This window comes from Ips typographus, linkage group LG4 (genome assembly GCF_016097725.1).
Source record: "Ips typographus isolate SLU linkage group LG4, UJ_Ityp_2.0, whole genome shotgun sequence".
Taxonomy (NCBI): Eukaryota; Metazoa; Arthropoda; class Insecta; order Coleoptera; family Curculionidae; genus Ips; species Ips typographus.
In genome coordinates this window covers 7,525,385-7,538,049 of record NC_138425.1, presented here as the reverse complement: position 1 = coordinate 7,538,049, position 12,665 = coordinate 7,525,385, and the positions used below count along the sequence as shown (strand labels likewise).

Below are 12,665 nucleotides of genomic sequence, written 5' to 3'. Positions count from 1 at the left end.
TGACTTTAACTGTTTCTTGTTTTAAATTTAGGTGAGGATATTGAAGAGGTGGCTAAATCTGCCAACCTAAGTAATGAACTTGAAACAATTGAAGAGGATGTGGAATTAAACCAATCAAAAGTACAGGTGGAATTAGAAGATAGTGGGGAAGAAATCAATGGCCCACTAGAAGACCTTAGTGTAATATCACTGTCAGACTCACCAAGAAACAGTGTTATAACCATAGATGACACTATAATCCATCAAAAGGGTAGAGGGAAAAAGAAGAAGAAAAAAAAGAATAATCTAGGCACAGATTGTAAAAATCAAAGCCTTACTTCCAAATCCACTAAAAGAAAGCTTAGTTTTAGTGGTGAAGATTCTAGTAAGAAAAAATTGAAAAAAACTCAGCAGATATTATCAGGGAAAAAGCTTAAAAAGAAGAAGCAAAAAACAGAGAAATTAATTACCGACGATAGTGTGATTTGTTTGGAAGATGATTCCTCTGTTGTACAAGGCAATTCCAGACAATCAGGCACAACAACTTTGAGCAAAGAAATTGGTACTAATGGTACAAGTAAACCTGTATTTTTGAGTTTGGATGTGACAAGTGAAAAGAAAAATGCTAGGCAGTCCAATCTGAAGAAAAGTTTGGCAGTTTTAGGTAACAAACTTGATGATGAGCCAAAGTTAGGAAAGGTAAAAAAGGGCCGATATTGGCAAATTGGAGGTCAGTTAAAAGTGCCCAAATCCACCAAGAAAAATTTAAAATCAAAGAAAAAGTCCGTTAAGAAGAGAAACAATAAAAGATAAAAGTTGTAGTTTATTTCTTTTTATTTGTACAGTGATTTGTTTGTAGATTAAAGTGAATGTTTGTTACTAAAAAAAACTGTTAATTGAATTGACAAAAAAAAGTTTTATTTGTAATAAAAATAATAACGTTTTAGTTGTGGCGATGTGTTGGTTACTTCTATGGTAATATTATATAGAGGCATTTTTCGGACTCAAAGTTAGTCTGATGGTCAAAGATAAAATAAAACACCATTGTCCATTTACAAATAGTACTTTATTTAACTGATTTCGAGCGGTAACTTTTACAATATTGTACTTGTACATTAATTAACATCAGCTTATTCAGTGACATACCCATCTAATTCAACTAAAAAAACTTGAATGAAGAAATAAGTGAATCTTTAAACACACGGGAACCTACTTTTACGTCACAAGACGTGCTTTTTTTTTCTAACCGGATTTTACTTGATATGTCCCTTGCCGTATAATTTAGACCGAATAAAGTACTAAAAAAACATCTAAAATTTCGATGTGGACTCATCTTTAATAAAACAGCACTAAGTACATATTATAATATAGAGAGGAATGTCAATAATAAATATCCAAACTAGTAATCCTACAGAATGGTACACTCGAATGTTTTGTGTTTAAAATAAATTATAATATGAACAACAAATCAGTAATACTGCTGAAAAGAAACAATACAAAAGTTAGTTTAAAGAGACCCGTAAGAAACTGGAGCGCGCAATAGACAAAAGTTTCTGTATGATCTAACAGCCCTTAAAACTCTAAACATTTAATGTCACATTTTTCTTAATATGATTGGGTAATCGAAAACACCCAGTGTAGTTATGGAGACAAGCTATAAATGCAGACTAGACTATATACGATCTCGTTTTTCTGGTTTTATATATCTGATACCAAGTCTATATTATATCACGAAAGAAGCACACATATTTTTATGTATATCATATTACGTTCTCCTATTAACGTTTAATAATCTTTAAATAAAGCAGCAGTCTATATCAGTGTATTTACAACGTTTTCTTAAGTAATAATTAAAAAAATTAAGTATTCTAAAATGGCTTCAAAACTATAAATTCTAGCTATACATAAAAACACGACTAAAAGCTTTTAAGTATTTTTTCTATAAATGTGTATTCACAATAACTTAAGAATATAGAAAACAACGTGCTATCAGTCAAGGCAAATACATATAGAGTTCTCTATACTATATACAAAGAGTATTATTACCATTTACAAACATTTACAAAAGTATGCTTCAAAATAAGCTTTCATAGTATTCATATAACTATTAAATTAAAACCTTTTTAATATCAACGGTCACAAAAAAGTTGGCCAACATTTTATATGGCAAGACAATTTAAAACTCTTTCACAAAAGGGCTTACGTTTTACAGTAGAAAACACAAAAAAGACTTAGGAAATACATTACTATTATAAGCACTTATGAATACAATTTCAGTACGAATCAGTGCTTTAGTCGTACATCGTGCATATATTTATCAATGTAAAGCTTATTTAAATAACATTTGACTAGAAACATTTATTAGTTGATAGATTCTATGAGGTTAGTTGATCACTGCAAAAATCCTGAATAGATGATGGCGTATATTTATCAGCTAGTATACCCGAATTGCTGAACTTTCTTTTCAAATTATACATATAATATACTTTAATATATACTTTTCTTTGAGTATGTAAAAACCATTTCTAGATTTACACAATTATGCAGAGGTTTATATAACGTTTCAAAGAAATTCAAAGTGCAAACAAATTAAAATGTTCTGAACTTTAAATTTCTTTTAGCAATGTAAATAGAGTAATAAGCTTACTGTACCAATGCGTATCATATCAAGGGTAAGAAACCAAGAGTAGTCAAATATAGGTTTTCATATAATAACAAACTATAGTAAACACATCTTTAAAAGTTTGTTAGGTTTTTGATAGGCATAGTTTATTGTATGTTGATAAATATCAGAAAACCACCAAATTGAACCACTCTGGTTAAAAAACATTTGCATTTTACGCTGGCTTGTAACAAAACGTACTTCATAACTTTAACTACAGACCTGAATGCGAGCTGCGCTTTTGAATATATTCAGTCTTCCGTATTGCTATTTCAGTATAATAATATTATGGGCATTCTATGGGTATACATGATGAAGTTTTATACTTGTGCTACGTCTGTGAAGTCTGAGAAACTTGAAACATCGTCTTACGCCGTACACAAGTTCAAAGGCGAGATAAAGATAAGAACTGACTGCTTATTTTACGTTACTCACAACCGTACTGAGTGAAATTCTCTTCAACTTTCTTGCGTTAGCGAGACGATGCTCTTGTCTGAGCCTTCCCAAAAATCAACAGCAAAAGCTATTTGCTTATCCTGACATAATTGACCGCGCTAGGTAAATTTCTTGATCCCTTCTAAGCGTACGATTCGCTCATGTGATCGAAGAAATAGTCAAAATTTTCCATGTAACGACCAATCGGGTCTGGACTTGGTAAGTTACCGTTCAGCGCACTTGCTCTGTATTGTTCGCTGAACGATAGCAGGATGTCTCGGATCTTTGCAATGATCTCTTCCACTCAGGCGTTCGATTCCTGTAAATTTAATTCTATTAAGTTTACTTGTACTTCTAAATCCATCAAATCAACCTTCAAATTTTCGAAGTAATGCATGATCTGTTCGTAATCCATGCCTAGCTGCAGGTCATCTAAACCGGGCAGTTCAGCAGGTGTTGCTCCTGTAGAAGCAACGGTTTTGTTGTCGTCACCGGCAATACTGAACATTGGGTTACCTACTATAGTAGCTCGTTTGACTTCGGCGCTATTTCGATTTACTGAAAGAAATTAGGTAACTTTCATGTTACTTATGCTGTACCAGTCAAATCGTCTATTATAAGCAGTGAAAGTTACGTACATTTCGCGTTTGGAGATCTTGGATACTGCACAAACTCCATCTTATCGCCTGTTTCTTTCTTGACTACTGGTTCGTCGTCGAATTCAAAAAGATGCTGGTCTCTACCTTCAAGTCCCTCGATCACCCGTTCTTTGAAACCACCTTCCGCAGGCTCATCTATTGCCGTCTCTATCGACTGTTGTAGTAGTTTATCACTGGTTCGGCTCCCATTTCTATAGTTACATTGTGTAGAAATAGTATTCAAGTCACTATCAAAACATACCTTTGGTGATGGTATTTCTTTGGCGTGGACACAGCTGGAGGTACTGGTGATTCCGCAGTGGATGTGCATGGCATTATACGATGAGGTGGAACTGGAGGTCTATAGTCTTCATTTACTGACTTTTTGGGTGTTAGAGGAACTGCGTGCGGTGGGAGAGGAGGTGGTGGAATAGGTTTGTTCCTGAATTTTATAAACATTGGTTAGCATTTTCGTATAATTTGAAACTGTCAGGCATAATTACCATACGGTCATATCAGGGTCAACCTCAACGTTGCTCATCCTCCCACCTACAATGGTAATTTTATTCCGGCTGTACGTGCTGCTATCAATTGATCGTCCATTCGAGTTTGATTCATTTGGAGAGGACGATGCACCGGAAGCCGGTTGTCGACTTGGCAGATCGATGTGATTAGGATTGGTAAAACTAGTAGCCAAAGCATCGTCTGGGTCTACATAGTTAACGTTCAGAGGATTTGTGATTATTCGCATGTCTTGACCGTTGTTCGTAGCCACTGTGGAGTTTCTATTTGAAGGTGGGTCCATGGTAGCTCTACCCAACCACACCCAATCGTGAGCATTTTGAGTGGATTCTCTCGGTTTCCGTGGTTCTCTGTGAATCACCATGTTGCTGGGATTCACCGGTGAGGCGTGAAGACCGGCAGTAACACCGGCTTCTATTGGTTTGAACTTAGATGCGTAAACCACACATGAGACTACAAATACCTATATTACAAGTAAAATATTTAGTGTATAAAGATTTCTGGTTTGGTTACGTTAGAATCTTACCACAATGGCACAGCAGAATGCAGCCAGTAAAACATACATGCTGATTTCTAATGGGGTAAGATGGTTGTAGCGTCGTTTATCACGTAACACGCCTTTATTGCCTTGATATTGTCTGGCCTGAACGTTCGGTTCACGTGAGTTTTCGTCTTTTAGTGCAGTACCTTAAATATTTCAGCCATAAGTAAATAACAACACCTATTTAAGTTTGTAACTATTTCAATACTTTTAACTTTTTATAGCGTATAAGTTTCACTAACCTTTTAATATGTCTTGCAAATCAGCAAAATCTCTAGAGCCTTTAGAACCACCATAACTTCCCCCGTCATTCTGTAAAATATCTGGTCGATGCGCCAAATCACTACTGCTAAAATCGACTGTAATGTGGGCTGCTGCGGAAGCCAGAGGACTGGCAGTTTTCACCTTTGGCCTTCCTAATGTTCTGCACTCCTCTGATAAGAGCAATGTCACCTGAAAAAGGAAAACACCGTAAACATTTTGAAATATATACAATGAATTAACTGCATACTTGTAGCAAATCACCACTACCTTCCCCTACAGCAATAACTCTGGGGTGGTGGGAGGCCACCATTGGAGCAAAAGCTACCACTGCAGGATCTAAACTTTCTACTACGAGATGGTAGTCAGTGTCTGCGATGTCTCGGAGAGCTGTTTTAGTACCGTCTGAGAACTCTAATTCAATATCTAGTAAACCTTCCTAAAATTTTAAAACGGGTTACCAACTATTACAATATTTTAATAAACTCATACTTGATATTGAGCAGTCAGTTTCCTAGTAACGCTAGTCTCAGCTACGTAACCATTTTCTATAGAACTGTCTGGAGAAATGTTCAGCTGCAAACCTGACACAACTTGCACTGACATCTTAGTTAAGCCCACTTTATCGTTGCCTACTCTTATTTCTCGTGAACCGTACACTCTACTAGTTATTGGTGACAGCACCTGCATTTCCAAGTTATTGTGTCAAAACATTCACAGCTTAAATTTGGAAGTTACCACCTGAACTTCAGTTCTTCCCATACTTCTTCCTTGCAAAACTCTACCATGAAGACTGGCAATTCTAGGGTCACTAACTCTCAACCAAGGTAGCACCAAGTCTGTAACTCTCAACCAAGTCCGTCTGTTGATAAGATAACTGATTCTTCCCGATTCGTGGTCAGTAGCCATAAAATGTGCGTAGACGTCTACCGAAGTCTGTTGATACCTTAACCTGCACATGGGTTTGTCAATCACATTTCCCATGTCTTCACCATTAGGGCCCCAAGGCCCATACGAACGCTTTCGACGTTGACTTTTCGAGCTGCTACTGTAACGTGAACTGAACGTTAACCTTCCTCGCCCCCCCTTAATTGGATTCCAAATCCTTATTCAGTCATTAAGATTTATGAAGTGCGAATAAGTTTTCGTGATTAGTGAACTTACATAAAAGTTATAGAAGTGGCGTTTACGAAGAATGTCGCAAAACTTAAAGGTTAAAGTTTGCCCCGTTCGCAGTTTTCACGGACCAAGTATTAAAACTTTTTAAAAGTTGTACCTGCAGTCAGCTGAGACATTATGAGAAAACTTAGATTTTCCATATCGTTTCTGAGTCAAAGTTTGAAATATTTTCGTAGCTTGAGGAGACGTTAATTTGTATGATGAAGGGGCTGATTATTGATTTGTTGGAGCAATAAAACTTACACGGGATTGTAATCAGGAACTCGCCAAGATTTTAGCTGAGACAGTCTGGTGTCGGCTACTGCAAGTTCTAATGGGAATTCGGGCATCCAGACGGTAAATCTGGCGAGGCCTGTATAAGTACCATATTTTACTAAAACGGATCCATTGACAGAACCTCTTTGTTCGCTTCCGTCTACGTAGACTGAACCGCATGACGAAGAAACCTGAAAATGATTGCAATTGATTTTTACAACTTATCCTTTACGACTTTTTATAACATAAATCAATTTTTATTGTTTTAAGACAGAATATCCAAAATATAGTTATTTTCCACATCCATTTTCTTTTCTGTATGATTGCGGATTTGCCCACAAACCGATAACGTTATATGATTAAATATTTTGCTTTAGAACATCTCTGTAATTTTGCATTCACATTCATCACTGGCATGCTAAAATAATTAATAATTACGTTTGCCAATGTGAGCTGAAACTAAAAACTTCCTGTTCCAAGTTGAATTGAATCACTAATCAAACTACCGGGTGGCTATTTAGTGACATTAATATATTAAATTGTGGTTAGCGATATTAAACAACAATAATAATTATTAAATGCGAAGTACTGGATGAAATTATTTCCGGCGATAGGGAAAGTTTGAATGCCTAAATTGAATTAATTAAATAGGACAATTTTGAATGTTATTATTGTTAATAAAATTATTTTAATCAACTGAAATGTTATTTATGCAAGAGTCTATTTTAACATGTTTGTCAGTAAAGGTTCTATAGTAATTTATAGGTAAAATGTGTAATAAACTCAAAAAACTTTAACCTGCAATGAGCAAATTTCAGTCGAACAGAAGTCTGATTGACTTTTATTATACATGTAGGAGTTAAACTAAATTGGTAACGTGCTTAATTGCTCTTATGATATTAGCTGAAACAGTGAAACAATAACAAGTCGTAGACGGTTCTGATATCATAAATAATTATTATTGCTCCAATTAGAATCTTGAGATTGTAAACTAATGCAAACTTTGGAAATTTCATGAACTTAATCTTGGGAAACTTGGCTGAAATCAATCCAAATACAGTGGCAAAATCCCACGGGTATTTTCCAGACATTCGATACTTGCTCAGAAAACGCAGAATTCCACTTAAATATTTAAGGAAGTTTAAGATTTCTTGACAAATTTGTATATTCAACCTTTGAATACTTGAGAGGATTCATAAGAACCGTTTCAGTTATTTTCTGTGAATTTGGAGAAGTTTGCCCTTATAAACTAATTATACCCAAAGCTCTATTCGTACATTATCTTGGTGGATTAATTCTCTGTCTGCATGTGCACACTATCACGTTTTAATTACTCAGGCAACTTTCCAGGTTTCGTTTCTCAAATCCTTCCCGAGTTGAATTTAATCCTACACATCATTGGCAACTCTCACGGGTATTTTCGGTCGAACTAGTTATTAACTGACCGTGTAATACCGGGAATATATGATACTTCAACGGAATCGTCGCTGGCTTAATCTGGTTTCGAGATTTGGTTAATCTCTGCCAGCACGAGCTGCTAATAATTAGAATTGAATTTGATATTCGTGCTGGGACAACGGACGAGGAACAATAATTTCCTCTACGGGTACCCGAAATTGCGACAATGGTTTCTATGCTGAATGTTTGATAGAGAAATTATTTGTGAGGAATGACCATCAATTACAATATTGTGTATAAGACATTATACACTCCTATCATTAGTTCATAGAGTTTATGAGAAATATTACTTATACTTCCCGTATATTTTTGACTGATCAGCTAACAAAACTGTTCAGGCTATGAAGAAGCAGTAAGTTTTGATTATTTTACACATATCCCAAGAACTAGAGAAAACTTTCAGTTTTGTAATACAGGTGTAGGTGACATTTCCTAGAATATGACATGCACAGGATTTCCAAGAATATCTAAAACTCATACAAATGGAGGTCAGTCTGCAAATGACCCTTTCCTATAGAGGACTACAACCTAAAACTACCCTCATTAGTTTCATAGTCGTAAATTACATACCTTTAGGACGTTATCGTCTTCAGAGTGACACGATGCTTGGAAAGTGACATCCGCGGCTTTTCCAGCTTGAGAAACGATGAACACTTTCATGGCCTGAGACACCTGCTGTCCTGTTAAAACTGCTGTGTTCAGTACTTCCCAGTTCTGTAAAAAAAGAAAATTGCTTGTGCTACTGTATTTTCCAGGCAATAAACTAAAAGCTTCTCTTCTCTTTGCCTGTGCCATTCAATAAAAATGGTAGCGGTTTTTTAAGAATCCTCATTGACTTATTGAAGCTACTTTGAGTGGCTCGTCTAGCTGAATATGGTTTTTAAAATAAATACGATTGCAAGGTGCACCGGACTGTTTTGTCTTTTAATTAAACTGATACGGACTTTCAGAATGGAAGCAATAAGTTTGAAAAAGATCGGCCGGAAGCGTGGTTTTAGGGCAAAAATAAAAAGCACAACCGACTCGACCATTAATTCCGGTTTAAACTGACAGGGATTAATAAAAGCGTTACATGTTCTAGTAGGTTGTAGGTTAAAAAATAGGAAAATTAACAACCTACCGCAATGCTGCGAATCCCACGTCCGCATGCCGTTCGTTAGCCTGTTTATGGATTTAATTATTTCAATGAGACTGAAATATTTGAAATGACTAATGAGAAGCTTCTGGCTCTAATTCATTTGCGATTGTGCCCAGTTTTAGCGATAATTACGCGTTAGTTATTAATGCTAATTATGTTTGTAATCAGAGTGTATGCCCGTAGACGGATTGTTATATCGGAGCTGCCATAAATCTGACATCGGTTTCGATTTTTATCGAACACATGATATATTGAACATTTTCGGATGCAACGAAGGCATTATCCTGAAATAGATCGCTTTAACTTTCGTTACCTATTTTAACAAAGCCCGTCTTTGCCATTTTATCGAGTGCTTAGGGAAATATATCGCCTTATTGTTGGCACGAACGTTCCAAGGAAACGCCGTATTTAAAAGATAAATTATAATTTATACTGAGTGACAGAGCTTTTAGCCTTGTATGACGTTACAGAATTCAGGACAGGAAGGCTTTTATCCCGAGGCAACCGGGATAAATTCGAACCTGCAGCTCGCCAGCTTGAATATGAGATTGGCTGTGTTGTTTTCTAATGAAGTAGTGTGTTTTTCCTTCTACCCATTTGTATTCTACTAAGGTAATCCAGACTCAAGTCAACAACCAAAGGGAAATTAGTTTCTAGGATTTAGATATTGTAACTGATCTGTTTTGTTCAGTTAAGTTTCCTGAAGAAGAAAAACTGAACATCAATTATTATAAAAGAAATATTGCAACTGTGGCTTGTATAGTTAACTGTGTTTAAAACTAAAATTTTATAATGACAAGATATGAAACAATGTACAAACTTTGAACAATATGAATGTGAGAAATGTAGTTATTGTTTTTGTATTGATTTAGAGATTATCTTGAAAAAACACTACGTAAGTAACAAGCTTCTTATGTGATTGACTTTATCTAGACGTTCGTACCATCGATTCAGCTATAAACTAATTTCTAACTGTTACTCTATCTGTAAACCAAAAAGTAGCTTTTCCTCCATCGTGCCTCGTTTCCCCTTCAAGGAATCGATTACGACTAGCTTAATGGTCTGTAAACAGGCGTATTTCGGTTGTCATGTATATCGGGAAAATGTCAGTAAACAGACAAATTCTCATTCGAGACTTGATCGGATCAGTTTTTTTTTGTAACGTTACCCCCCGTTACAGTTCAAGGAAATTAAATTATTTGCTAAGATAGCCTAGGTCTCTGGAATATCAAGTTGTCCCTTAGGATAGTGAAAATATATATCGAAACACTCAGTTACATAAATATTTCATCGATAGTGGAGTAACGAAAGCAGCTCTCGTTCGTCTATTTTCACTTGTTCTCATGCATGATAAATCCAAGGAGATGCACCTTTGTGGTTCGAAATTCGTATTCCGTCTTGTTTGCAAATTTAACGGAAAACCTTTAAAGATGCAATATCTTTACTCGGCAAAACGCAAAGATAAATTTACTGCTTGGTTGTCGAAGTTTTATTATTTTGGAAGGAAAAACGGAATTAATTATGTCAGGGCATTGTTTTGTCTGTCCCCTACTTCAAACGTTCTAGTTTTAATTAGTGTATCGCCATCTCTTACATCCTTGGCATAACAAACATCATAATATTTAGTAAGAAACAGCAAAGAGTTCAAAATGTTATCGGTCCAGATAGTCGCTAAATTATTACGTTCCTAACACTATAGAAATCAATTATGTGAAAAGAACAGTCGATTACGATTGGGCTTTCGACTTCGGCAATATGCGGTGTATCAATGTAATAGTATTTCCTGTGTTTCTTCTGCTAGCAACTTTGTTAGTGAAATCATCATCAGGAATATGTCGGGAAAAATTTGCGTTAAATTCAGTGGACGCACTGGTTCACGTAAAACGCCATTCGAGAGGACAACTTGTAAGAGGAAAAGATATTAATGTCTTTGATGGTTATTCAATGATTGATATAGTTCGTTCCAATGTTACTCAGTTATGTGAAGGTAAGTTAGTTTTACTGTCACTAACGCGTTATTGTAATAACTACTGTTACTAGGAATGATAAAGAATTTTCCGGTACTACAAACATTGTCACTCATTAACGCCAATATATCCTCAATAGAGCCAGGAACTTTCAGAGATGTCCCCAATCTGGAAGAAATATCTCTTGCCGTCAATCAGTTATCACACATACCACAAGGTGTTTTTAACACCATAAGAAGCCTCAAGGTATGTAACACTACCCTATAATAAAACGATGAGTAAAGCTATCTTGCAGGTGCTGTATTTAAGTAATAACCAAATAGAAACTATCGAAGATGCAGCTTTTGCTGAAATGCCTAATCTCAAAACGATTCATTTAGATCATAACAAAATCACGCATCTAACAGGAAATATTCTGTTTGGAAGTCGCAAACTCACTTTCGTGGATTACAGCCATAACCTTTTGAAAGTTATCCAAGATAACGCTCTAGATGATTTACAATATGCCACCACACTCAAACGTTTGAAACTTCATTTGCAACGAAACCGCATAGAAACTATTGAAAGATCAGCACTAGAAAAACTTAAATTCCCATTAGAATTAAATTTGGATTTCAACGAAATCATTGGAGTGGCTAGTGTAGTGTTACCACTTCGAGAAGGAAGTGTTGTCTCTTTGCGCAACAATAAAATTGATTGCATTAGTACGGATGTCCTGGAATTCATTCAAAATAACGAAGTGACCGTTAACGTACCCAAAAATCCAGTTCAATGTACATGCGTTGATAGAATTGATAAAGTTTTAAACGGTGGTTTAAAGGGAGAGCTCAATGTCGAGACTACTTTACCATGTTCATATGACAATCCTTTCTTTGGAAACCAAATTTAAAATTGACAGTAGTAGGTATTTTTGTCTAGTCCACTTCATTGCAATTTTATCAATGTCCCGTAAAAATTGCTACAATCAGTGTTAAGTCAGCTAAAATATTGTAGTAATGTTATCAATAGTATAGATAAATAAATAATAATGATTTAAAAATGTGTTTTTCTTTGACGATTTAATATTATTTGTCTTATCTTGTTTACGGATGATTTAGGGTAAATTAGCACATCTTGGACGCTTAACAGGACATATTAGCAAGCCATAACAAAGTTTAACGTGCACTAACAAAAATCATCTTGTCTCATATTACACAGGATGGTTTTATAACAAACCCAAAATTAAATATTAAACTGGTGCCTCATCTCTTTGACTATCACTAAAAGTGAATTTACGAATTTAAAGTCGTAAACCAGTCACTTGACGTGGCTGGCAAGTTATAACTGCTTCGTTGCCGATGAAAGTATAGCAACAAATTTCCGGTTTCGGGCCACACTACGCCAAACTCTAATATCTTACCTCGAAATTACTTCCACTTTGTTCTAAGGTGAACCATAAATTGTGCTGAACAAATTATATCGCGAGCCATCTAATATCGTGTACAAGAATTTACGGGCCCCTTGTGTCATTCGGTCGTTTTGTAGCCATTGATACGAGTTCCTCGTTCTTATCTGCATTTTAACACTTTAAGAAACAGTTTCAGAACATTGGGAAAGCAGTTTACATCCGAGAAAAAAAGCTCAAAAATGC

At 35.6% G+C, this 12,665-nt stretch overlaps 3 protein-coding genes across 5 annotated transcripts in view; 2 read left to right on the top strand and 1 right to left on the bottom strand.

Moving 5' to 3' along the window:
* Positions 1-926, top strand: part of LOC145728608 (uncharacterized) — a 41,330-nt gene extending 40,404 nt beyond the window's left edge. For both annotated transcript variants that reach the window (XM_081978984.1, XM_081978983.1), the window contains one exon: positions 32-926. In XM_081978984.1, coding sequence (XP_081835110.1) covers positions 32-792 — 761 coding nt within the window. In that variant the 3' untranslated portion in view covers positions 793-926. The remainder of the gene's footprint in view (positions 1-31) is intronic.
* Positions 927-1,023: 97 nt separating this feature from the next.
* dtn (transmembrane protein 132C dtn) overlaps positions 1,024-12,665 on the bottom strand; it is a 63,782-nt gene continuing 52,140 nt past the window's right edge. For both annotated transcript variants that reach the window (XM_081978960.1, XM_081978961.1), the window contains exons 8-19: positions 8,501-8,644; positions 6,461-6,663; positions 5,780-6,086; positions 5,531-5,722; positions 5,289-5,477; positions 5,020-5,230; positions 4,763-4,923; positions 4,218-4,699; positions 3,977-4,156; positions 3,715-3,926; positions 3,450-3,634; positions 1,024-3,395 (exon numbers count right to left, since the gene is read on the bottom strand). In XM_081978960.1, coding sequence (XP_081835086.1) covers positions 3,381-3,395; positions 3,450-3,634; positions 3,715-3,926; positions 3,977-4,156; positions 4,218-4,699; positions 4,763-4,923; positions 5,020-5,230; positions 5,289-5,477; positions 5,531-5,722; positions 5,780-6,086; positions 6,461-6,663; positions 8,501-8,644 — 2,481 coding nt within the window. In that variant the 3' untranslated portion in view covers positions 1,024-3,380. The remainder of the gene's footprint in view (positions 3,396-3,449; positions 3,635-3,714; positions 3,927-3,976; positions 4,157-4,217; positions 4,700-4,762; positions 4,924-5,019; positions 5,231-5,288; positions 5,478-5,530; positions 5,723-5,779; positions 6,087-6,460; positions 6,664-8,500; positions 8,645-12,665) is intronic.
* LOC145728619 (uncharacterized) lies at positions 10,705-12,074 on the top strand. Its single transcript, XM_081979000.1, has 3 exons — positions 10,705-11,055; positions 11,109-11,281; positions 11,331-12,074. Exons 1-3 carry the CDS (start codon positions 10,824-10,826, stop codon positions 11,922-11,924), a joined length of 999 nt encoding a protein of 332 aa, XP_081835126.1. The 5' UTR covers positions 10,705-10,823; the 3' UTR covers positions 11,925-12,074.

Excerpts from the sequence above, each read along its gene's own strand:
- LOC145728619 (XM_081979000.1), top strand. The coding sequence starts at position 10,824 with ATGCGGTGTATCAATGTAATAGTATTTCCTGTGTTTCTTCTGCTAGCA. Across the intron at positions 11,056-11,108 it reads TGTTACTCAGTTATGTGAAG|GAATGATAAAGAATTTTCCG; the intron begins GTAAGTTAGTTT and ends TACTGTTACTAG. Across the intron at positions 11,282-11,330 it reads ACACCATAAGAAGCCTCAAG|GTGCTGTATTTAAGTAATAA; the intron begins GTATGTAACACT and ends GCTATCTTGCAG.